Source organism: Xenopus laevis, chromosome 6S (assembly GCF_017654675.1).
Source record: "Xenopus laevis strain J_2021 chromosome 6S, Xenopus_laevis_v10.1, whole genome shotgun sequence".
Classification (NCBI taxonomy): Eukaryota; Metazoa; Chordata; class Amphibia; order Anura; family Pipidae; genus Xenopus; species Xenopus laevis.
In genome coordinates, this window is record NC_054382.1 from 913,221 (window position 1) to 940,535 (window position 27,315).

Here is a 27,315-nt window from a genome sequence, read left to right on the forward strand (position 1 = left end):
CTGCTGACGAGCTGTGTGATGTTGTTATGGTTTGCTGCCTCCAAAATCATGTCCCCCGGTTGGAGTGATGATATAATATCTAGGTAACGTATTAATTCATTAACCCTGTATATATTAACTCTTTTCACTGATAAGTGTAAGTAATAAAAAGTGTTGCATGACAATTGATTTCCTGTTTTAATACAGTGAGGTGTGGGTGGGGTAGGTTAAGCTACCAATCATAGCAATACATTTAGTGGCGCTGCAAGCAGGGTAACTTAATCTTTGTCCGATATGTTTCGGAAAAAGGAGAAAGTTATCCACGAATCTGCAGAGGCATGGGAAAAGAGTTTACAAAATGCAGAACCAGTGAATGTAGTACGGACCTTAGAGAAGTTTCCCTGTAAATCAGGTGATGTAGTTACCGTAGCTCGTAGGAGTTGGGTGTTGGCTTCAGCATACCATATTGTGCACACACGGCTATGTGAGGCAATCGAGGAAAAAAAAAAACAGCTTCAACGGAAAACGTTGAAAGCAGAAGGAAAGTGTTTAACTTTGGAATGTAATGTCAAAATCTTGCGAGATAAATTGGAACACTACCAGCACATAGCTGAAAAGACTTCTGTGTTGGTGGCTTAGCATAAATATAAAAAGCGTAAGGGAAAAATAGATAAACAAAAAGTCAGGAGATTTATTGCTAAAGCATCCGTAGATTGGGACCCTGAAAAATGGGATGGGGACGTATGGAAAACGTCTTCATCTGAGGAGGAGGAGTCGGATGATTGTCCCGGAGGATCTCATTGCCCCGACCCAGAGATAGATCCTCCATATAATAAGTCTTTCAAACCAATTATGCGACGGAAACAGAATGTTATATATGGACCTGATGAAAGAGACAGGGCTGATGGGGCCGGTCAAGAACCGGTACCCCATGTACAATTCAAGGAAACGATGGAGGATTTTAGTCAGGCAGAAGTAGATGATATCTTGGCCAGATTTAGACAAAAGCAAGGAGAAAGTGATATGAAGTGGTTGGTCAGGTTACATGAAACAGGTGCAGATGGGATTTCTCCTTTAAAAAACATACATTTTCTTAAAGTATAAATATAAATTTTGTTGGCATTTTGCCAAAGTATTTGGAACTTTGCCAAGAGGCATAAAATTTGTTGGCACTGTGCCAAAAATATTTGGCGTTTTGCCAAATTTTTTGGCAGTTTGCCAAATAACAGAAAAAGAGAAGAATAATGTTTGGAAAAAGGGAGAAATCCAAAATTGTGAAAAAGAACCCCAAGATATACCCGGCTGGACCGAGTCACCTTATTGTATAGTGGCACAAGAATTATGTACACATGGGTTAGCAGAACAATGGGATGAGAAAGTAGAAGAGATAAACCCTCTAGATGTTGTAAATACTCTAGAGAAGATTCCCTGTAAATCAGGTGATGTAGTAGCACTAGGAAAAAGAGTTCCATTAGGATTCTGGAATAGAAAATTATCTGATGTAGGTGAAAAATATACGCCTTTTGAAAAACAGTTATTGGCATGTAATTGGGCATTGGTTGATACTGAACAACTAACCTTAGGATATGAAGTACTTTTAAGACCACAAATACCAATTATGCAGTGGATAATGTCTAATCCTAAATCAAATAGGATAGGACATGCTCAGGAACAGAGTATAATAAAATGGAAATGGTACATTTCCGAAAGGGCAAAAAAGGGAGGAGGACTCAGAATAGGGAGTTAGCCAAGCCTCCATATGGGTGAAACATGATTTTCGCCCATACGTCGATTTATCCATACATAGGAAGGGGGGGAATGTTCAAAAAGACATGTGTACCTTTTTGCAAAATACTGTTGTAACTGTATTTCATGTGGATGCTCATGTTCCTCTTGACTCATTGGAACGTTTGTTTAATTCTCAAGCAGATGCTGAAGCGGCTATTTACAACATCCAACAAAGAAATCATTGAAAAAGAAACATAATGGTTCTCATTTCACTGGAAAACAAGTAAAGGATTATGCAACTGACAATAATATAGAATGGGTATATCATATTCCCTACTATCCCCAAGCAGCAGGGTTAGTCGAAAGAATGAATGGTATTCTGAAAGCAACCCTAAAGAAATTATCAATAATAGGCCTATAACTGATTCCACTACTCCATTGATGAGAATGTTAAATCCTAATTTAGTAGTATCAGCTGCAAAAATTGATAGTATCATCTATTGGAAATTACATAAGGATGCCCAAGCACCTTACCGAGGAACACCAGCATCGGCTGGACTAGATTTATGTTCTGTTGATACTATAATAATTGCACTTGGACAATTAAAAATGATTCCTACTGGTCTGGAATGCAAAATTCCTGATGGTCATTATGGCCAAATAACAACCAGATCTAGTTTTGCGCTAAAAAGAACCATAGTAGTAGGAGGAGTAATTGATTCAGATTATCAGGGAGAAATAAAGATACTAATGATGAATCTAGGATCAGATTCAGTAATTGTGTCCAAAGGAGAAAGAACCGCTCAACTTTTACTGATACCTATGTATTCATCAGAAATAAAGGAAGGTGAGCCACCAACAGAATTAACAGTACGAGGAGATAAAGGGTTTGGGTCCACTAATACTGTAAATGTAGGAGCTAAAATATGCGTACAAAATATACAAGGACCGCCCTCTCCCGCCGAAGTTATAGCTGTTGGAAAGGATAGAACATTGTTAATCATGAAGCCTGGACAAGAAAGATGGGAATATGTCCGACAGGAAAAATGTTATCTACGAGAATGATTGATATTTGTTTATAATTACAGATAAAGAACCATTGGTCTTTCCTTGGAATCCTTGGGATCTTGTGTTTGGCATCAAACGGAAGCGCATGGACTCCGGGGATACGAGTGACTAATACCCACAATTCCGCTCGCAATTGGGGATGGAAAAATGATACTTCTAATCGAACAGAATATATGTACCAGTAAAGAAAAATGGGTATACAAAACGTAACTGGACAATATAATTGGACTTTTACTGCCAATAGTAAATGGATAATATGTGCAAATGCTACTAACATTGCTGGAAGAAGAGTACCTTGGCAATCTTTATTGCATGTCTGGAATATAGATTCTGCTACTCAAAACCTCGGACATATTAAAAGATTGCCGGCTACCTGTATACCTGTTGCTACAATAGGACAAAAAATTATATTGCATATTAATATTGTATTTCCTGCCAAGAGATCATGTCATAATGCGAGACGTAAAAGAGCATGGTATGATACCCTTTTAGGGGGATATGGTACATTGGCAGGAACGTTAAATAGTTTTGACATAGAAACTTTAGCTAATAGAATGCACAAGGCAGGAGGCTTAACTAATGATGCTGTAGTGTGGCAAGCTAAATGGATGCCAACTATTTGGGCCCCATTACAACAACAAGTTGAAATTGATAAAAATATCAATAATATGGAATTGGAAGTTAATAATTTCAGTTTGAATTTTGATACTAACATGAAAAAATTTGTTAACTGGACAGTATGTACATTGCAGACTATTTATGAACAACAACAAAAAGATAATATGAAAACTTTATTAATGACGGGTAATGAAGTATGGAGAACCGTGTTTAATAGAACACAAGAATGGATACAAATATATCCACATCAAATGGTCTGCAATGACACCATATGTAAAGGAACTGTGATATTGTTTAATATAACACGTCCGACTATTATGTGTAAGTATATAGTAATGCCTTTAATTATCTCTGGATATTTTTGGCAGCCTCTATTTGTAGGAGCATATATAGATAACAAAAATAGAACACACAATTTAGAAAATTGTGAAGATACATATAATGGGAAAGTTTGTAAATTACAATCATCAGTATATGAACCATGTTTATTACAAAATTCTATTAATCATTGTTTGTGGACTGTCCTTCCACTATCTTATGAATGGATGTTAGAAATCAGTCCACAAGTGATATGTGTAGTCACTAATCAATCTGTAATACCTAAAATGCAGACCCCTTTTGTTGATTGCATACACAATGTTTTAGCATTTACATGGCAAAATCAAACATTTTTATTATCTCCAAATGAGATGATTAATATTACCCATATTTGGACCCCTCACGTACTAGATCCACCCAATTGGAATTTGTCTTTACATCGCTTAGAGCGAATTATGAATTCTTCAACGAAGTACGTGATGTTATTGTACGATTGAAATAACAGTTTGGCAGCTCACCAATTATATACTACCATAGTAGCTCAAAAAATTGTAAAGTTAGGTTCAACCATTGCAGATGCTACATCTCACCATTGGTATGATGTTTTCACTGGGTATAGCCCTTCTGCTGAACACATGTTCTCTGTCTTGATTCATCCCTTGCTCATCATCATGATATGTATGTGTATTTTAACTATTTGGAATTGTTATGTCTTCTATGGCATGTGTTGTAAACCAACAACACAACAAATTAAAATGGTAACCTACGGTCGCATTAATCATTAGGGGCCGAATGTGATACAAATGTGATGTGTGTGTCTATGACTGACTAATTGATTAGCCAGAATAGAAAGGACTGGGGTCAATACAATGAAGCATAGGCAATAGAGATAATGATTAAGGCTCCTGTAGGTTACTAAAAGTCAAAAGAACAATTCATATAAACATGTTGTTGCAAGCGTGAATCATAGTCATGAGACTGATATTTGCTGCCAAATTCAATAGTTCCTGTAGGTTACTAAAAGTCAGACTCGCCTGATGTTGTTGTGCAACATCAGGCCCAATCAGTAATTGCCTTGTGGGATCAACCCCACGAATGAAGTATAAGGTTTGAGATTTTCCCATAATAGCTAGGGACTTTGCCACTGCTGACGAGCTGTGTGATGTTGTTGTGTTTTGCTGCCTCCAAAATCATGTCCCCCGGTTGGAGTGATGATATAATATCTAGGTAACGTATTAATTCATTAACCCTGTATATATTAACTCTTTTCACTGATAAGTGTAAGTAATAAAAAGTGTTGCATGACAATTGATTTCCTGTTTTAATACAGTGAGGTGTGGGTGGGGTAGGTTAAGCTACCAATCATAGCAATACAGGGGCCCACTTTACGAAAATACAGAGCGGCCCCTCTGGCAAATGCCCAAACAAACAGATGGTCAGTCCAGGCCTGTCTGAAACTATAACTAATTGTGACCTCTGTGTAACAGGCTGGGGGCAGTAGAACAAAGGCTCACGTAATGATAAATTCCCGAAATAGTTTGGCTGGGGAAAGTCATTTACTGGAATCTGTGGGGATGCAGAGGAAAATGAAAGTGAAAGAAATAATCCAGTACTTGAGTGGGAACAAACACCAGACTTGGGTATAAAGTAAAATATCTTTTATATAGCTGAGAACTGGACCTATAGAATCTACAGCTCATGATAATCAGATCATTGACAGTCAGTCAGAAGTACAACTTGTGAATTCCAAAATAATATCGGTAAACTTTTAATGGATTTGCGGGGTGTTTGGGCATAACTAGAAATAGATGGGGCTCATCAGACATTTGTAGAGCAGGGCACTCAAAGAGGATCTTCCCCCGGGCAATGGAATAAAGTAAATGATGTCAGATCAGCAGAGGCCTATGACTAAGTGTGTGTGACACGAAACGCGTCAGGCTGATCTCACATAATAAATATTTTACTTATCTAATTGCCTGGTGGAAGATTGCCTTTGTTTGAGTGCCTTGCTCTACAAATTTCAGGACTGATCCCCTTGTTGAAGGCTCAGGGCAGTGCACCTGGGCCTCTTTCATGACCTGGTGAGTTACTTTAACTTGGTTGGACTGCTACCATTGGTTGTGATTTAATAATTGACTGGATATGAGGAGTGAAGGCAAAGAGGTGATACAATATTAATTGGTTAATTTTCCAAGGGAAAAACTAGGGCAGAGCTTTGTGGGACCCCAACAGGACCACCATCAGGGGAGCACAGTTTTCCCAGGTCTGGTAGTTTTAGAGACTACACAGAAGCCACCAAAGATGATCTAAAGACCTGAAACCCCAAAGCTAATGAACAAGAGCAGAAGACCCCAAAAGTTTGTACAGTTCACAGTGAAACTACACAATGTTCCTCTAGGACCATGGTGCTACAAAACACAACATAGAAGTACAGGACAACAGACAAAAAGTGCAAGTGCAAAGATATGCAACTCATGCAAGACAGGACAACATGGTGCAGGGACAGGACAACATGGTGCACACTCAGCAGATGGCGGCCCTGACCCCCAAGATAGAGGGAGGTAAGGGAGAAGGTGATACTCCATTGTAGATGACAATGACAGAGTAATTTGAGTGATAAGATGAAAACCAGCATAGGAAAGTTTCATGGAGAATAGAAGAGAATTGAAGAGAAGGGGGTGATCAATTGTGCCAAAACCAGCTGAGAGAGTATTTATAGTGAGAAGTGTTTTTTGGTTTTAGGTGAAGCTGATTTTAGTTGTTAATAGTGTGTGGCCACCAGAGGAAACTGTCATGTGGGAACAGTTCTGGACATTTCTAGGAGGTTCCGGACCATATAAAAGAAGACAAGGCACAGGGGCAGATGTGAGTCAAGAGAGGAAGAACTATTGTGGAAGACTCATTAAAGAAGAACCAATAAGTGATTAGGAAGTGAGTCTAGTTAGCATAGGTAGCATAGGTTTAGTATTGATATAACACACTTGTTAGCTTAGGACAGTGAGCATGGGCAAACAAAGACCCATTGATTAAAGTGGTTTGACAGTTAGTAGGACAGGCAGTTGCATAACTTCCAGGGGCACAATTGCATTTGGTGCCCACAAGCTTCTGTGCACAGGTGTCCATAGCAGATTGGCCACACTTCCGGGCCCATTCAACAGTAGATACACACCCGGGGACAGAGGAGTGTTATAGTAAATAGACCCGGGTGTTTGAACCCAAGGAGAGAACCTAGAAAAACTTGTGCTGTGGGCTCCGCTGTGTAGAGAGGAATGTGGCCCCTCGAGTGAGGCTGGAGCCTGAATAAAGTGGTCACGAGTGAGAGACATTATGTAACTGCTGAAATGATTGTGTTGAACTGTTCATGCTTGTGCTTAAATTGTGGAGTAGTGAAGTATAAAAGACCCGAATGTGAAAATGTTACAGTTCACTGGCACCTTTGTGTTCGTTACATTTGATCTAGTGAGGGGCTGATAATTGAGGGGTGCTACTAGCTGCACATTGCTGAGATTGGACAGCTATTCTGCATAGTATTTTATCTTTAAAACCTTATTATCTTTAAAACCTTATTATAACTAATAGTCTGCATATTAAGAGCAGTGTCAGCCAGTTTGTATAAGAAATCTGTTAGATTGGGCACATTCCTTTCACTTTCACTTGGTGCCTGTGAGTATAAATAAGGCTGCTGTTATTTTGGGACTTACAGTTTCTCTCACTCCTCTCTGAGCTTCACTCCTGGAAACCTCTCTCTGCCTGTAGGAGCCACTGATCGAACCTATTGTTTATCCTCTCTGGTTTCCTCAAGCTCAGCTCCATTCCAGGTCTCATCAAACATCTGGTGTCATTAGTTGCCAGTTGGAAAGTGTAGAAGGTAAGTCATTCCCATCTCCTTGTAATTAATGGGTCTTGAACTGTCTTCATTTCTCTGCTTCTCACATCTCTGCTACAGTCACTCGTTTAATATTCATTAAAACTAGAGATGCACTGAATTCTCTTTTTTGGAGAAATCCCAGTTCTTTAATGGGGGATATGGCTGAATCCAGGTTGGAATCTGAATCCTAATTTACATATCAAAATTAGCATTTTGGGCAGAAAAATTGCTGTGCTCAAGCAACAATTTTTTTTTCAATTTTATTAGGGTTCAGATTGAGTTCAGCTAGTCAATTGGATTTGGATTTGGAATTAAAATGGATAAATGATAGATAAAGTGTATACTCCATTTAATAAGGTTAATAATAAGGTTATATGGAGTCTGGAGGTTACACATCGTCATGTAACATTGCACTCACAGGTCTTTGGTGATGAACATAAAATACATTTATTGAGCCGACATTTTAGACTCAACACAGACCTCAATCAAGGTCTAAATCAAGATCTAAATCAAGGTCTAAATCAAAATCTAAATCAAGGTCAAAATCATGATCTAAATCAAGGTCTACATCAAGGTCTAAATCAAGGTCTAAATCAAGATCTAAATCAAAGTCTACATCAAGATCTAAATCAAGGTCTACATCAAGGTCTAAATCAAGGTCTAAATCAAGGTCTAAATTGAGGTCTACATCAAGGTCTAAACCAAGATCTAAATCAAGGTCTACAGCAAGGTCTAAATTAAGATTTAAATCAAGGTCTACACCAGGGTCTAAATCAAGGTCTAAATCAAGATCTAAATCAAGGTCTACATCAAGGTCTAAATCAAGGTCTAAATCAAGATCTAAATCAAGGTCTAGATCAAGGTCTACATCAAGGTCTAAATCAAGGTCTAAATCAAGGTTGAAATCAAGATTGAAATCAAGATCTAAATCAATGTCTAAATCAAGATCTAATCAAGACCTAAATAACTCCCCACCTGAAAAAAGGCTACAAAAATCTGTGTTAGTTGCCATATTAACTATAGTAAACGACCCTAAGTAAATGAATGTGACAGTGGAATCCAGAAGCGAATAGACTTTTCTTCCCACAACTCCCCACCTCCACTGAAGACTTGCACAGGCACATGTGTCAGATTACAGGACAAGAGCGGTGGAGAGGGGGATTTTTAGACCCTGCAGTCCAGGCCCCCCCTGTTATATGTCCCCCCAATGTGACCTCAGGGTCTGCTTCCTCTATAGTTACACAACTGAATGAAGCAAGTGTGGTCCTGCCTTACTGAGCGTGTTATTATCCTAACATACAGTAGTATCTAAACAGAATGAACATTAACTTGGGGGGAAATGTAATAAACTTTGCAGAGAACAAATTAGGGAATAAAAATTCACCTGTCGCAGTGTAATATTCTTCATTTCTGCTTTTATTGCATTGTGAACCTGAATTGCCCATTGTCAACCTGTAACACCTGCTTGAAGGCGGCGTAAACATTTGGAGGAAACGAAACAATTTTTTCATTATTGACAAAGCAAAGAGTAAGGGGGGCTCAGAGTAAGAGCCACGTTATTGTATTCCCCACAGAGGTCTCCCGGGTATTACTATACAGATAGTTGAACTATTACTATACAGATGCCACTGGTCAGGGCTATTATTGGTCACTCAACCATTCACTCAGAGCAGATCTGGACTGGGATTCACAATAGGCCCTGACATTACAACTACACACAGGCCCAAACAATCCTCCAATAAATAGGGACAGTCTATGGCAACTTACAGGAGCCCCTCTGGCATTTGCCAGAACTCACAGATTGCCAGTCCCAGTCTGACTGAGAGTCACATGAAGTTTATATAAGTTGAATGGGGCTGTAAGATGATTAAACACAGATACAGTTAATAATTCATATAAACCTCTTGGGGATAGTGTAACTAGAGTAGGTATCCAATAAGATTCAAATTGCAGCAGAATAAGGTCCCATTTCTCTTCTCTCCCAGGGGGTCAATGGCCATAGATCTAAACTGTGTCAGACTGTGACTTTCAGATACAAACAGGGTTATTTACTAAATTCTGAATGCAAAAAATCATGAAAAATTTGTGATTTTATTTTTATAAAATCTAACTTTTAAAAAAAATCACAACATTTTCAGAATTTATTAAACCCTGAGGATGGAAAAGTCTGAATGTGAAAATCCAGCATCTCAGACCTGTCGAGGTTACATATAAGTCAATGGGAGAAGTCCCAATGATTTTTTGATGTGCGCTGGGTTTCCGGCAATACCCCAAAGTTTTCGGAATGTTTGCGTGAAAATCACAAAAAAATCGTTAAAATCGGATAAAAAAGTCAGAAAAATTAGTGAAAATCAGATTTTTTCCCGCAAAGGATAAAGTCCTGTCTATAATAAAAACCACTTTCCCACTGCCATGATTCACTTCATTGTAGTGAGTGGGAAGATCTCTGGATTTGGTTTGTTTCTGGTTCTTTACCAGCCAATCAGACTGATCAGATTACAAGTCTCTTGAAGGTTGGGTAGACAGAAGCTGCTGCTCTCACACCTCCCAACATTTTGGAAATAAAGAGGGACAAAACACACCCCCTAATTAACATGTTCATGTTACAAAATTTGGCAGGTTATAGAAGTCTGAACATATTTCTGTGTTTTCAGTTCTTACAGTTTTGCTAATGAAGGTGAATTGCCCTTTAAGCTGTGAGACTTCTCCCAAGGGACCTGTTATCTTATATTGTTACAATTACTTATTTACTTATCTCAAAATTGTTACAAAGTATCTTATTTGCACCTGTTCTGGGTTCTCTGCCAAAAGCCAATTAAGTGAGAAACTTTGTTTCTTTTTCTGGCTGTTCAGTCCAGAGAAAATAGGGACTTTCCAGTACAAATGAGGGACTGCGGGTTGAGCTGTCAAAAGAGGGACTGTCCCTCTAGAAACGGGACAGTTGGGAGGTCTGCTGGTCATAAGCTCATTCTCCAATGACTTTAACTTGGGATACAGTTTATTCTTATCAGTATTATTGAGTAATAAGTGGAATAAAATATAATAGTATGTGGAGGAGGATTATGGTCGCACAATGTACAATGGTGTTTCTATCAGTGTCAGTACATATAATATTGTAAATAATCTCCCTTCATTGATATAAACTTGTACATTGGGGAAATTAACCCCTGTGCTGCTGTAAATCAGTGTTAGTGTAATGAGGTGTTCAATGTCATTTATCAGTGACTTGTACCAATCTCTGTACAGTCCCACATCATATCAGTAAGAGATCATTTATGTAGCGTTTGTATAGAGTCACATAAGGGGTTAACGTGGGTAGTAAAATGGTCTCCTCATACCCCCTCATATACAGCTTGCCATTACTGCTATAGAGATACTTCTAGGCTGGTGTAGTAAGTACAGGACTGGGCCTAGGACAGCAAAATATTAGGGGCGACATGTAGCCCAGTCCCTTTCTGGGGAGCATTGGGTGTAGTGTGGGCGGCACTAGGACCACGCAGCTTAGGGGCGTCCAGCCAGGAAATCCGACTCTGAATAAGTTTCCCCCTTTTGTTCCTTCCAGTAACAAACAGGAAAAGCAGGAAAAATGCTCCGAGTACTTTACTTTTAGTTCACTGTTTAAACAGACTGTAAAATACTCACACATAAGAACATGGAAGAGTTTAAAGGGATACTGTTATGGGGAAAAATTTTGAAATTTTTTTTCAAAATGAATCAGTTAATAGTGCTGCTCCAGCAGAATTCTGCACTGAAATCCATTTCTCAAAAGAGCAAACAGATTTTTTTTATATTCAATTTTGAAATCTGACATGGGGTTAGACATATTGTCAATTTCCCAGCTGCCCCCAGTCATGTGACTTGTGCTCTGATAAACTTCAATCACTCTTTACTGCTGTACTGCAAGTTGGACTGATATCACCCCCAGCAGCCTAACAACAGAACAATGGGAAGGTAACCAGATAGCAGGTCCCTAACACAAGATAACAGCTGCCTGGTAGATCTAAGAACAACACTCAATAGTAAAATCCAGGTCCCACTGAGACACATTCAGTTACATTGAGTAGGAGAAACAACAGCCTGCCAGAAAGCATTTATCTCCTAAAGTGCAGGCACAAGTCACATGACCAGGGGCAGCTGGGAAACTGACAAAATGTCTAGCCCCATGTCAGATTTCAAAATTGAATATAAAAAAATCTGTTTGCTCTTTTGAGAAATAGATTTCAGTGCAGAATTCTGCTGGAGCAGCACTATTAACTGGTGTGTTTTGAAAAAAACATGTTTTCTGATGACAGGATCCCTTTGAGAGTTTGTGTTGCTGTGAGGCATCTGTGTTTAGAGACACGGCTCACTAGGATCAATATCTGAAGACATTCGTTGGCTCCTTAACACTCACTAGTTGCTAAAAGTTACTTTATGACTGATGATTTCCATTAACCACTTAACTACTATTGACTAGTGATGGACGAATCTGTGCCATTAAATTCACAAAAAAATTGTGAAAATCATTGAAGTCAATGGGCATCAAAGTATTTTTGACACAAGTGATAATTTTTGTACGTGTGACTATTTGGTCCAAATACATTAAAGTCAATGGGCATCTGAATAATTTTGGCACATGCCAGTTTTTATGTGTGAGCCAATTCTGACCAAATTTTTTTGATGCGCCAGATTTGTCGCGGGCGAATTGTCACCGCAGTTTTGCAAATTAATTCGTTTCGTTCTGAAACACGGAAATTTGCTGGGTGTCTGGCGAATTTATTCACCCATCATTACTATTGAGGTCAGGGCCACCATCAAAAATGACATGGCCCCATATGACAACATTTTCTGGCCCCCCGTCCCCACCCAACCCCCAAGCCCCCCTTCAAGGTACAAAAAATAAATTGGTGGTCAGGGCCCCCCGATAAGTTAATGGTGGTCAGGGATTTAAAATAAATAAATAAAAGACCATTGGAGTTCCACTAAACTCATTCTGAGGCTTTTGGTTCTTCTTCTGACTCAAGTGGGGCTGGATAATCCGGGAAGTGCGACACAGCCGGGACCCCCTTAAAGCTTAAAAGTGATGGGGCCCAGTACAACTGCCCCCCTGTATCCCCAGATGGTGGTCTTGTATTAAGTGATTATATCCCCCATGTAACATTCCCTAACAAGTGCACAGTTCTATTTTCCACAAAAAAAGTTTTCGAGGTGATTTTTCAGTCAAAATGGGATTTTTTTCATTTTTTTTCATTTAAAAAAAACACATTTTTTGGGGGGGGTTTATTATACCCTGACCCTGCAAATAACTTGAACCATTAGAAGATGTTAATTGCCTTCCTGACATTAGGGTTAGGGTTACGTAACCCTAATACACCAGTAAAATGTGTGCGTTTGCTTCATAAACTCTACTTTACTTTATTTAAACAAACTGCTGTGTAGCCATGGGGGCAGCCATTCAAAGCTGAAAAAGGAGAAAAGGTACAGGATACACAGTACATAACAGATACATTCTGAAGAATCCCATTTAATTTGTTAATTTGTTATCTACTACCTATAGTAGTATTTATCTGTTACCTACTGTGTATCCTGTGCTTGAATGGCTGCCCCATGGCTACACAGCAGCTTGTTTATATAAACTATAGTAGTACTTATCTGTTATCTACTGTGTATCCTGTGCTTGAATGGCTGCCCCCATGGCTACACAGCAGCTTGTTTATATAAACTATAGTAGTACTTATCTGTTATCTACTGTGTATCCTGTGCTTGAATGGCTGCCCCATGGCTACACAGCAGCTTGTTTATATAAACTATAGTAGTACTTATCTGTTATCTACTGTGTATCCTGTGCTTGAATGGCTGCCCCCATGGCTACACAGCAGCTTGTTTATATAAACTATAGTAGTACTTATCTGTTATCTACTGTGTATCCTGTGCTTGAATGGCTGCCCCCATGGCTACACAGCAGCTTGTTTATATAAACTATAGTAGTACTTATCTGTTATCTACTGTGTATCCTGTGCTTGAATGGCTGCCCCCATGGCTACACAGCAGCTTGTTTATATAAACTATAGTAGTACTTATCTGTTATCTACTGTGTATCCTGTGCTTGAATTGCTGCCCCCATGGCTACACAGCAGCTTGTTTATATAAACTATAGTAGTACTTATCTGTTGTCTACTGTGTATCCTGTGCTTGAATGGCTGCCCCCATGGCTACACAGCAGCTTGTTTATATAAACTATAGTAGTACTTATCTTTTATCTACTGTGTATCCTGTGCTTAAATGGCTGCCCCCATGGCTACACAGCAGCTTGTTTGTATAAATTATAGTAGTACTTATCTGTTATCTACTGTGTATCCTGTGCTTGAATGGCTGCCCCCACGGCTAAACAGCAGCTTGTTTATATAAACTATAGTAGTACTTATCTGTTGTCTACTGTGTATCCTGTGCTTGAATGTCTGCCCCCATGGCTACACAGCAGCTTGTTTATATAAACTATAGTAGTACTTATCTGTTATCTACTGTGTATCCTGTGCTTGAATGGCTGCCCCCATGGCTACACAGCAGCTTGTTTATATAAACTATAGTAGTACTTATCTGTTATCTACTGTGTATCCTGTGCTTGAATGGCTGCCCCCATGGCTACACAGCAGCTTGTTTATATAAACTATAGTAGTACTTATCTGTTATCTACTGTGTATCCTGTGCTTGAATGGCTGCCCCCATGGCTACACAGCAGCTTGTTTATATAAACTATAGTAGTACTTATCTGTTATCTACTGTGTATCCTATGCTTGAATGGCTGCCCCCATGGCTACACAGCAGCTTGTTTATATAAACTATAGTAGTACTTATCTGTTATCTACTGTGTATCCTGTGCTTGAAAAGCTGCCCCCATGGCTACACAGCAGCTTGTTTATATAAACTATAGTAGTACTTATCTGTTGTCTACTGTGTATCCTGTGCTTGAATGTCTGCCCCCATGGCTACACAGCAGCTTGTTTATATAAACTATAGTAGTACTTATCTTTTATCTACTGTGTATCCTGTGCTTAAATGGCTGCCCCCATGGCTACACAGCAGCTTGTTTGTATAAACTATAGTAGTACTTATCTGTTATCTACTGTGTATCCTGTGCTTGAATGGCTGCCCCCACGGCTAAACAGCAGCTTGTTTATATAAACTATAGTAGTACTTATCTGTTGTCTACTGTGTATCCTGTGCTTGAATGTCTGCCCCCATGGCTACACAGCAGCTTGTTTATATAAACTATAGTAGTACTTATCTGTTATCTACTGTGTATCCTGTGCTTGAATGGCTGCCCCCATGGCTACACAGCAGCTTGTTTATATAAACTATAGTAGTACTTCTCTGTTATCTACTGTGTATCCTGTGCTTGAATGGCTGCCCCCATGGCTACACAGCAGCTTGTTTATATAAACTATAGTAGTACTTATCTGTTATCTACTGTGTATCCTGTGCTTGAATGGCTGCCCCCATGGCTACACAGCAGCTTGTTTATATAAACTATAGTAGTACTTATCTGTTATCTACTGTGTATCATGTGCTTGAATGGCTGCCCCCATGACTACACAGCAGCTTGTTTATATAAACTATAGTAGTACTTATCTGTTATCTACTGTGTATCCTGTGCTTGAATGGCTGCCCCCATGGCTACACAGCAGCTTGTTTATATAAACTATAGTAGTACTTATCTGTTATCTACTGTGTATCATGTGCTTGAATGGCTGCCCCCATGACTACACAGCAGCTTGTTTATATAAACTATAGTAGTACTTATCTGTTATCTACTGTGTATCCTGTGCTTGAATGGCTGCCCCCATGGCTACACAGCAGCTTGTTTATATCAACTATAGTTGTACTTATCTGTTATCTACTGTGTATCCTGTGCTTGAATGGCTGCCCCCATGGCTACACAGCAGCTTGTTTATATAAACTATAGTAGTTTCTCAACCAATGACACCTGTTGTACAAATGCAGGGCAACAGTATATTATATTATCATTTCTTTAAAACACTTCCATTTCTGGTGTTACTGTTGCTTTAAATAAGATATCATTATAGTTGTGAGTTGATTGGAGTTCACATAATGGAGGTATAATGTCCCATTATTATATTTATGTTTATTTTCTTCCCTTTGGCAGGATGAGTGACACAAGCAGCCAACAAATGAAACCGATGTTGGGACAATGGGAAGATGTGATTGGCTTAGTGACAACAGAAATAACAGCACTGGGACGTCCATTCTCCCTTGGAAGTCTCTATAACTGCCACAATGATCAGCTGATCCCAGGTAATAAACAGGGGAAAGTATCTCAGCACTCAGGTTTAGGATCTATTTCCTAAGGTAATAACACATCAGAGTGCAAAAAACTTACATTTCTATAGGATAAAAAGCGAAATAACTCAAAAACCACAAAAAACAAAAGATAAAAACCAATTGCAAATTGTCTCAGAACATCCCTCTCGACATCCTACTAACAGTTAACTTAAAGGTGAACCCCCCCTCATTATACAATGTAATGATAAAATCCAAAGCACCTGGTTTCAAACACATCCATAAAGATATTCACATAAAATGGGGGGAACTTTTGAACCCATCGCTGCCCCTTTGTCAGATAAAATCATCCTGAAAAAGAAAATAATTTTTACTTACAATTTGTAACGTCACAAGAACTTTATTTTGTTCTCCATCCCATGAACGATCCCTGTCCAAATGATCAATGACAGTCTCCCCCCCCTATCACTGAAACTGACAAAACTATCTGTTAAACGTGAAGGATTAAGAGCAAAAACATACCAGTCTCTGAGGAAGAAGATAACAAACAAGGGAAAGTTGTGCTCACCACTATTTTTTTAAAACCATTAGGCGGGGGTGCAATGAGGCTGTGACCACAAAATACATATAGTCAAATACAAGAGTCCTCTGCACTCAACCCATTATCAATATATTTAAGACAGAGACATTTTGTGCTACTGCTACTAAAAAATGCCTTACCCTTTAAACAACACAGGGATTGTTTGTCCATATATTGCAATATATTTAAGCTGAACAACTACGTCAAACTCATCCCATATCTGGCCAGTCCTACGCTTAATTTTATCTGATTCATTAAGAATTCTATTGCTTAATTATACATTTTACACAGGGACTAAGTTTTACCTGCAACTTAACTTGCTGCTTTCAAAGTAAAACTCCCAAACTTGGCTGCCCTTTTATTAGACACCAGTGGGATCACCTGACTATAGCTGGGAGGGGTGGGAGCTACAACATGGAGCTGGTCACTGCTCTTGTATAACTATAACAAACAAGGGAAAGTTGTGCTCACCACTATTTTTTTAAAAACATTAGGCGGGGTGCAATGAGGCTGTGACCACAAAATACATATAGTCAAATACAAGAGTCCTCTGCACTCAACCCATTGTCAATATATTTAAGACAGCGACATTTTGTGCTACTGCTACTAAAAAATGCCTTACCCTTTAAACAAATATATTGCAATATATGGACAAACAATCCCTGTTTTGTTTAAAGGGTAAGGCATTTTTCAGTAGCAGTAGCACAAAATGTCTCTGTCTTAAATATATTGATAATGGGTTGAGTGCAGAGGACTCTTGTATGTGTCTGAGGAAGAAGAACCTTCATTTCAGCCGGGGTGGTGGGGGAGAAAATTGCCCGGTTGAAATATCTGATTAGACAACATCAGTACAGTCTCAAGGACTCTATGATTCTGGTGAGAGATTTTGGGGCATAAAATTCCCCGGATCCTTTCAAGAATTTTAAGAAAAATCAGGTGACTGGTCTTATTGACTCCGAGGGAGTTGCAGAAATCCAGGGAGGGAATCCTCGGGGTTGTAAGGTCGTACTATACTGGTCTGTTCAGAAGTAAAACTTTGGAGAGAGAAAGGACTGAGAATTTCTTAAAGGCGACCCCAGGACCTGATACAGTAAATTTGGACTTTTCCCCATTGACAGTAAATGTTGAGATGGTTGAGGTGGCGGGTGTGATTGATAGAATGAATAACGAGAAAGCTCCTGGGCCTGATGTGCTAACACCGGAGTTTTATAAGACCTTTAAATCGCTGTTAGTCCCAGTGTTAAAGAACTTTAATGAATGTTTGGAGGGAGGTATGTCTAAGTCAATTAGGTTTTCTTCTTTCATTTTACTCTCGAAGGGGAAGGATGATGAGAAGGTTGAGAACTGGAGGCCGATTGCCCTTCTCAATTCTGACAGAAAGATTCTGGCGCGGATTCTTTTTTCACGTTTGATTTTGTTTTCTGGCACTTTATTATCGTCCTGTCATTCTGCAAAGTGAAGGGGCGGAGCATCTTTGGGGCCCTCCTTACTTTAAGGGAAGCCTTGGAGTCATGCAAAGCTCATGGCTGGGGCAAATACCTGTTGTCTTTGGATCAAACGAAAGCTTTTGATAAGGTTAACCATGACTATCTATGGGCTGTTTTGTCTAAATATGGCATCCCAGGCAAATTCATTAGTTGGTTAAGGATTTTGTATGAAGGGGCAAAAAGCTTCCCACTGATTAATGGCTGGCAAGGTGAAAGCTTTGATGTTGGGGCCGGGGTGCGGCAGGGCTGCCCTCTGAGTCCTCTTCTCTATGTATTTGCTCTGGATCCCTTCCTGAGGATGCTGGAGGAGAAGGGCTTGGAGGGGGTCTGTGTGCCCGGCGGGCAGCCACTCAGGTTTGTAGCCTACGCGGATGATGTGTCAGTGGTCATTTCTAAGCAGGCGGAGGTTGAGGTGATCACTGATTGCATCAGAAGCTACTCAAGGGCCTCTGGATCCTCAGTTAATCATGAAAAGTCGGAAGCTTTTTGGACTCTAGGAGGGGAACTGGATTTTCAGGCTGGAAATTTCCCAGTGGCCCCAGAGCAGGTTAAAATCTTGGGAGTGAAATTTGGAAGGGATGATAATAGCAGATTAAATTGGGAAGAGAAAGTGGATGCTGGTTTGGCAAAAGTTCAGCGTTGGAGATCTTGGAAGCTGACCTATAGAGAAAGGGTTAATCTGATCAAGACTTTTTTGATCCCATTGTTTCTTTTTGTTGGTTATGTGTTTCCCTTGCCAGAATCTCTCTATGCTCGGGTCTACAATCTGTTCTTCCAGATGCTTTGGGGGAACAGACTGAACCCAGTAAAAAGAGGGGTAACATTCCTACAGAAGAAAGAGGGAGGTCTAGGGATGGTTTGTCCAATTGCCTTCTTTGGCACCATTTTTCGTAAATTCAATTTTGGGAATCTGGGTCAAAGGACGTGTTCTCTGTGGGAAAACTGTGTCAGATCCTGGGTTTCGCCTTTTATCAGAGACTGGGTGGAGGGCGGTAGAGTGAAGGGGGTCCGGATCAGGGGAGGTGGTTTTCCGCAACATATTGCATTAGGTTTAAAATTGTTGAAGAAGTGGGGTTTAGGTTTCAATGATATTGAAAACTTATCAAGAAAACAGTTGTATGAACAGGTGCTTAGCTCCTTTTTTGTTGTCTCTTTGAGTCCAAAAGATTGCCCTGTAAAAGTCATGGGGGAATGCATTAAGTTTTGGAAAAAAAATTTTGATTACGCAAGGTTGGCCCTACAGGGGAAGTTATTTATTAGGGGAAATTTAAGTTATCTAAGTGCAGTAAATAGTTTATGCCCCTGGGACTGTGGAAAAGAAGAAACAGTAGATCACTTTTTATGATCAAGTTTTAACAACTTTGGGAATCAATCATTTCTGTAGAAACACTTACGGGGAAAGAGCCTATGGAATTTTAACTAATAACCATCCTCTGGATAAAGAGACCCTCTTTGTTATTTTATCAGTTGTTGGATATTTCTTATGGATGAGGAGATGTGGTAAAACTTTTGGGAGAGAAGAAGGTTCTATAGATTTGACAACCAAGAAGATTTTGAAAGAATTATACCTGATAAAATTTAAAGAAATAAGTATCAATAAAGAAAACAATAAATTGTGGAGGGGGGTAGATTTTTCATGGAAAAAAACTATGGATTTTTGAATATGTATCTGTTCTATGTTTTGATTTGTTTGTTATGACATTTTGATTTTGTTTATTGTTATTGTTCATATTTTTTAATAAAAATCCCTATCACTGAAACGGGGCTTAAAGGGATACTGTCATGTGAAAAAATATGTTTTCAAAACACATCAGTTAATAGAGCTGCTCCAGCAGAATTCTGCACTGAAATCCATTTCTCAAAAGAGCAAACTGATTTTTTTATATTCAATTTTAAAATCTGAAATGGATTTCAGTGCAGAATTCTGCTGGAGTAGCACTATTAACTGATGTGTTTTGGAAAAAAAACATGTTTTCCAATGACAGGATCCCTTTAATGTTTCCAACTCCAGTTGCAGAACAAAGAACATGGAGCCACAGTTACTCACATCAGCTGCGATTCTCATTGGAGGATTATTTTGTATTTTAAAGCAGTTGCTGGCTGTGGGGATTTGGAGAAGTTTTATTTTGCAGTATTGCTTTAAGAATACAACTTAAACTTAACTGCCTTGACTCGACTAACTAATGACCTTTTAACCGCTAAAGCCAACAATCACTTCTCACTACTAATACTGCTTGATCTCTCAGCCGCATTTGACACTGTAGATCACCCTCTCCTCCTCCAGTCCCTTCATTCGCTTGGCCTTCGTGACACAGCCCTGTCCTGGTTCTCTTCTTACATCACCAATCGTTCCTTCAGTGTCTCCTACAATGGAGTATCATCTTCTCCCCTACCTCTTTCTGTTGGAGTTCCTCAAGGCTCTGTCCTGGGACCATTACTATTCTCCCTCTATACTTCCTCCCTCTGCAAATTAATCAACTCGTATGGTTTCCACTACCACCTCTATGCTGACGATACTCAGATCTATCTCTCATCTCCTGATCTCAACCCAGAACTCCTAACTTGCGTCTCCTCCTGCCTGTCCGCTCTCTCTACCTGGATGTCGCAACGCTACCTTAAATTAAACCTCTCTAAAACTGAAATGGTTCTCTTTCCTCCAACTAACACCAGTAGCATCCCCGAAGTATCCATCATAGTTAACAATTCCACTATCACCCCCTCTCCCCAGGCCCGGTGCCTTGGGGTTATCCTAGATTCTGCCCTGTCATTCACTCCTCATATCCAGTCACTTATTAAATCATGTCACTTCCACCTAAGGAACATATCCAAAATACCATCATTTATCACCCAAGACGCTGCCAAAATTCTTATTCACTCTCTCATCATATCGCGTCTAGACTACTGTAACTCTCTTTTAATTGGCCTCCCCCTCCAGAGACTGTCAGCTCTCCAGTCCATAATGAACACTGCTGCGAGGCTCATACACCTCAGCAACCGCTCCTCCTCTGCCTCGCCATTCTGTCAATCCCTGCACTGGCTTCCACTACCTTTCAGAATCAAATTCAAATTAATGACACTGACTTTCAAAGCACTTCATAACTCTGCCCCACCCTACATCTCTGAACTCATCTCTATATACTCACCCAACCGCTTACTACGCTCCTCTACTGACCTGCTCCTCAACTCTTCTCTCATTACCTCCTCACATGCTCACATTCAAGACTTTGCAAGGGCTGCACCCCTCCTCTGGAACTCTCTCCCACGGTCTGTCCCACTTTCTCCCAACCATTCTGCTTTCAAAAAATCTCTGAAAACGCACTTCCTTCGAGAAGCCTCCCCTCACTCTGCTTAACTACCAAACGCAACACCACATACAGTACCACATTTCTCACCCACTTACTTCGATTTTGCCCACTCCCACACCTTGTGTATTACTCCCTTCCCTTTAGACTGTATGCCTATGCATAGGGCCTTCCTCACCTTTTTGTACCTGTATTGATTGTGATGTCTGTTACTCCATATATTCTATATATGTAATTCGTGTGATGTAGTTGTATAATCACATTTACTTTACAGTGCTACGCAATATGTTGGCGCTATATAAATACATGTTAATAATAATAATAAATAATAATAACTTGCTGTACTACAGCTCCCAGCATGCCTCAACCTTCATTATATGTGATATTATTCTGGGTTTTGTAGTCCAGAAACAACTGAGTAAAGTTTGGTTGAGCAGTGCAGCAGGGTTTACTGTTCCTTTAATGTCAGATCAAATGGAAAGTAAGTAACTCTCACTAAACAATTATATACTCCTTAGACTCTACAACCAGCAAGGGAATGAATTATAATATATTGAAAAATGGAGAAGAAAAGAAGAAACCATTATTTTGTGGTTGTATTACACTTGCCCTCAAACTTACTAATAAATTGAGGGCAAGTGTAAAACAAACACAAAATAATGGTTTCTTCTTCCTCTTTTAGAGGCCACAGAGTTATGCAGAAATGGGCACATAGTGCAGGTAGTGACTTGGTTCCTTCTTTTCCCCATTGTTACCTCCACTTATTAATACAGTTCCCTGAGCAACTATAAGCTTCATGAGGCAAATGGACCTCGGCATCGGCGTAATTTCGCCGGCGACGAATTTTTGGCAAAACGAAACGGGTCAAATTCTCCCAAATTAGATGCATGCTGGGAGTATAATAGCTTTTGTCTAACTATGCATATTCATTATCTAAGGTACCGGTGTTGGACTGGCCCATTGGGATAATAAGAAAACTCCTGGTGGGCCCAGGTGTCAGTGGGGCCTCTTGTTGCTAATTATTTGGTCTATCTGATGGTCATTCCCTATTTCTTAAGGGGCTTAATAATGGAAGAACATAAGAAGTATAGTAAGTAGATGTAATAGATTAGGAGAATAAAGAGGTTGAGTGAGGAGAGAAGGAATAATAGTTTGGAAAGTGGACCCACGGTGTAAGGTTTTCTGGTGGGCTCCTGGCAGCCAGTCCAACACTGTAAGGGACATTATTTTATTTTATTATACATACTGAACTATCATGAAATCAAAATCTACAGTCTTATGTAGAATAGGGCATTTTCATAAATATTCAATAAATATAAATAGTGTGTCTAAGCTCTGATTCTAAGAATGGGGGGGGGGCAGTTCTTAAATATGTTCTTTTAATTATTTGATAATTTATTTATTGCACCATTTGAGAGATAATCCATTAGTTTTGCTGCTTCCACTCCCCCTTCATATTCTTACCTTAATTCTGGCAGCATAGTGAGTTCCTTGTCACTGACTTCTGCCAGAGCCAATAGTGGAGCAGCTTTTATAGACGAATCACAGCTCTTTTCACTTTTAGTCCAAAATAACTTACAGTGTGACGAATCAACAGGATTAATGATCATTCCATCAATAGCAATGGTTAAAGAAGGTGAAGGGCCACGTTTGGGTGGGAAGACCATGAGCTCCATTTTGGCTTGGTTCAGTTTGAGGTGGAGTTGGTTCATCCAAGAGATAAATCATTAGGAGGCAGTTAGAGGTTTGGGTCTGAGTGTCAGAGGTTAGTGAACCGGTGTCTAGATATATTTGGATGTTATGTCTATACTGTATATGTGATAATTAAGGCCAAATGAAAAAAAATAAGGTCCCTTAAAGACCATGAATAAATGCAAAGAAACACAATTGTAAATACAAACAAGGAAGCTTACAATGTACACAAATAATATTCATTGATAAAGAATATAACAAATGTTAATAATGATTTTCTTATTTTTAGGGGTCACTTTGTGGAATAATGAAGCTTTGAAAAAGGATCTGGTAGTGCAACCTCAGGAAAAAACATCATTTGTAATAATAGAATCTGACTCTCTTGTGGAAAAACCCTCATCTATGAATATCACTTCATCTCTGAAAGCCAGTTTTCTTGCTGGTCTGATAGATGTTGGTGGAGCAGCAACTTACTTAAATGATACTAAGACCTCTAAGCATCAAGCCAGAGTCAGCCTCAAATACTCTAGAACCTCAAGATTTGAATATGTGACCATGAATCATTTAGGAATGCAAAATGTGACCTACCATGATGTCTTTGATAAAGGGACAGCCACTCATGTTGTTATTGGTATTTTATATGGGGCACAGGCTTTCCTTGTGTTTGATAGTGAGGGCTCCTCATCAGAAAACACACAGAATATAAGTGGAACTCTCTGTTCTATGGTCAAAAAAATCCCTTCAGGTGGAACAGTGAAACTGAATGAGAATGAAAGGGAAATTGTGAGCAAGTTCAACTGTACGTTTCATGGGGACTTTGCTTTGGACAAAAAGCCAGTTACTTATGAAGATGCCATTAAAGTCTATGCCAATCTGCCAAAGCTGTTAGGAGCGAATGAGGAGAAAGCTGTGCCCATACAGGTCTGGCTGTATCCTCTGAGTAAACTACATAACAGAGCTGCTCAGGTCTCTCAACAGATACATGAGAACCTTATTTTGGAGGTTGAAGAGATCCTACAGCAGATGGCAGAGGTTGACATGCAGTGTAATGATTTGGTGAAACATCCGGCTGCAGTAACTTTCCCTGATATCAAGAACGAAATCAGCCAATTTAGGGACCTCTGTCAGCAATTCACAGTTACATTTCAGAAACTGCTGGCCCAAAACTTACCTGCCATTCGCAGTGGCAAAATAAAAGTCACAGAAATGGAAGACATCATATTGAGATGTCAGCAATCACCATTTGGAAAGGTCCACACTGAAGAGTTTTTGAGTAGAAAACAACAAGAAATACAATTTGTGGGTTCATACATGAAATGTTTCGCAAATATCCCCATTTTAACATCAGAAGATGATTTAAATCAGGTTCTTAATGATCCATTGGTTGAGTGTGTGGTTTGTTTCAATTTTACTTCATTAAAAGAAAAAGATCTCTATGTTTCTGATCTAGGTAATTGGCTTCAAACTGATACTATGGTACCAACGGGGATGGTATATGAGAAGAAGGAGGTCACACCATGGTTCAAAGACAAACATATAGCAAGCAAGGGAGAAAAATATGTAAAAACATTTCAGGAATTAGCTCAGAACAATAAATGCAATACAAAATACATCGTATCGTCCACCCTGGACCAAGAGAATCAAGGATTTTCCATTTACCAATATGTAGGTGATAAATTAGTGAGCAAAGCATTTGAGCCTCCAGCTAAACCCAACCTCCCATGTATCAGCCGTAAGACCCATGATAGCATTGAACTAACTCTTAATCCTGCTGATTTTGGGAAGGGATTAATAGAAGGATACACCATTGAATACAGACAGGCTGAGCAGAACAACTGGTCTTCCCTTAGAACAAAGAACAATGATCTCCAGGCCACAGTCAGAGGATTAAATGCCTATACAAAGTATCAGTTCCGATATTCTGCATTGTCAATGGCTGGTGCCAGTGTGGTCAGTGATATTACTAAAGAGGAGACAACCCTTCCTACTAGTCCACCTGAAGAAATTAGAGGAGAATCTTACTCAGAGTCTCTTATTTTACACTGGAAGGAACCTTCTGTAAGAGGAGTTGGAGTTTCAGTAACAGAATATAAAGTAGAATGGAAGCAGGATTCTGGGTCACAGGTCTGGTCCCAATTAAGAACAGGGAATAAAGTGGAGAAGTTCCGCATTGAGAATTTGATTTTAAACACATCCTACACAATCCGTGTATCAGCCATATGTGCTGATCTTGGGGCAAGTGCTCCCTCCAACAACATTACCATTTCCACATCTCATATCAAAATGAAGTTTCTTGACAGCAAAAGTTTACTACATCAAAAGAAACCTCCTGTGTATCAGCTACAATCTGAGTTCAGTAATGATGGATATCGCAAGTACAATTTAGGGCAGAAACATGTAGGGAAACCAAACAAAGTGGTATTATTAGTGGGGGCTACAGGCTCGGGGAAAACAACACTGATCAATGGAATGTGCAACTACATCCTGGGAGTGGACTGGAAAGACGACTTTAGATTCAAACTTGTACATGAAGTTACTAACCAGTCTGAAGCTCACAGTCAAACGTCTGAAGTCACAGCCTATGTCATTAACCATAATGAAGAATACAGAATTCCTTATTCCCTCACCCTGATAGACACCCCAGGATTTGGTGACACTCGGGGGATAGAGCAGGATAAAAAGATCACAGCAGCTATTGACAGATTCTTTTCAAGTGACAATGGCATTGACCAGATTAATGCCGTGTGCTTTGTAGTTCAGTCCTCTTTGGCTCGTCTCACTCACTCCCAGAAATATATTTTTAATTCTGTATTTTCTATTTTTGGAAAGGATATTAAGGACAACATAATGATTCTCATCAACTTCTCAGATGGGGAAAGACCCCCAGTTCTAGATGCAATTAAAACTGCTGAGATTCCCTGCCCTCTGGACCAGGATGGGGACCCCGTTCACTTTAAGTTCAATAACTCAGCCCTGTTTGCTGATAACCAGACAAGTAATATCAGTTTCAATCAAATGTTCTGGACCATGGGGGCAGAAAGCATGAAGACATTTTTCCAGTCCATGAATCAAAAGGAAACCAAAAGTCTTACACTGACCAAGGAGGTTCTAAAGGAACGAAAACAACTGGAGATTTACCTTCAGGCTTTACAGCCACAAATTAAGGGCGGACTGCTGAAATTAGAAGAACTAAGGAAAACAGAACTGGCTTTGCAGCAGAAAAAGGATCTTATGGAGGCAAATAAGGATTTTGAATATGAAGTAGAGAGAAATGTTTCTATAAAGGAGGAAGTACATGGTCACTTCATTACCAACTGTGCAAAATGCCACTTTACTTGCCATGATAACTGTGATTATGACGATGACAAGGATAAAATTCTCTGTATTGCAATGTCAAATGGCTACTGTACAATGTGCCCAGGCAAATGCATCTGGAGTGTTCATCACAATCAAAAATACAAGTTCCGTTATGAAACAAGAAAAGAGAAAAGGACCTACGAAAAGCTAAAAGCAAAGTATGAAAAGGCCAATGGGGAGAAAATGAATGCAGAAGAAATATTCCAAAATCTTGAGGATGATTACTGTAATGTACAAGCTGTTGTGCTGTTACTTATTGACAAATCATCTGAGAGCCTGAAGCGCCTGGAGGAAATTGCCCTCAGACCCAATCCACTGACAACCACTGAATACATTGATCTGATGATACAGAGTGAGGAACAAGAAGCCAAATTGGGGTTTCAGGAGAGGATCCAGTCCCTGAGGTCAGTGAGAGAAGATGCAGAGATCATCAGGAAGATCAGCAGTGGGGAGTCACTACTCCCAGAACAACAGAAAAATCAGCAGGAATCAAAAACTTTGAGGGAAAAAGTGACAATAAAAGTGATAAATTTCACTAAGGTTCTGAAGGACAAGTCACAAAATATAATGGAAATTATTTCCTCTTTCTTCAATTAGTAATATGATGAATACAATTCTCTTTCAGATCAGGGGGAAGGGGCTGTACATAACAAATATACAGAGTCTCATTAAAGAATATTGATTATTTACCTATTGTGCACAGGGTGGGTCCTAGGCAGAGGCAGGGTAGGAAACCTCCTTAAAGGATAAGTAAACCTTTAAAATGAGTGAATGTAAAATGGATGAGGGACTATTCTAAGCACTTTTGTAATGTACATTCATTTTTTCTCCAATATATTATGGGATACATGTACTGTTAATTTGAATGAATTTTATTATAACAAACATTCTGAACATTCTGAGCACCAAGTAGTCAAGGAAATTTTCAGGAGAAAGAAAGAGGCTGATCTGATTTTCTTCTGCTTAGAGACTGGCCAGCAGGTGGCGCTGTTGTAACACAATTCATTCATATTAACAGCACATGTATCCCTTAATATCTTG

General features: G+C 39.4%; 2 protein-coding genes across 2 annotated transcripts in view; both read left to right on the top strand.

Annotated features, from left to right (window-relative positions):
- On the top strand, positions 1 to 26,963 carry LOC108695500. The gene is made up of 5 exons (XM_041568102.1): positions 1 to 83; positions 2,796 to 6,272; positions 7,468 to 7,579; positions 15,723 to 15,871; positions 23,207 to 26,963. The coding sequence occupies exons 4-5, from the start codon at positions 15,724 to 15,726 to the stop codon at positions 26,869 to 26,871; spliced, it is 3,813 nt and encodes a 1,270-aa protein (XP_041424036.1). The 5' UTR covers positions 1 to 83; positions 2,796 to 6,272; positions 7,468 to 7,579; position 15,723; the 3' UTR covers positions 26,872 to 26,963.
- Positions 1 to 27,315, top strand: part of LOC121395196 (zinc finger protein OZF-like) — a 461,594-nt gene that overhangs the window by 377,105 nt on the left and 57,174 nt on the right.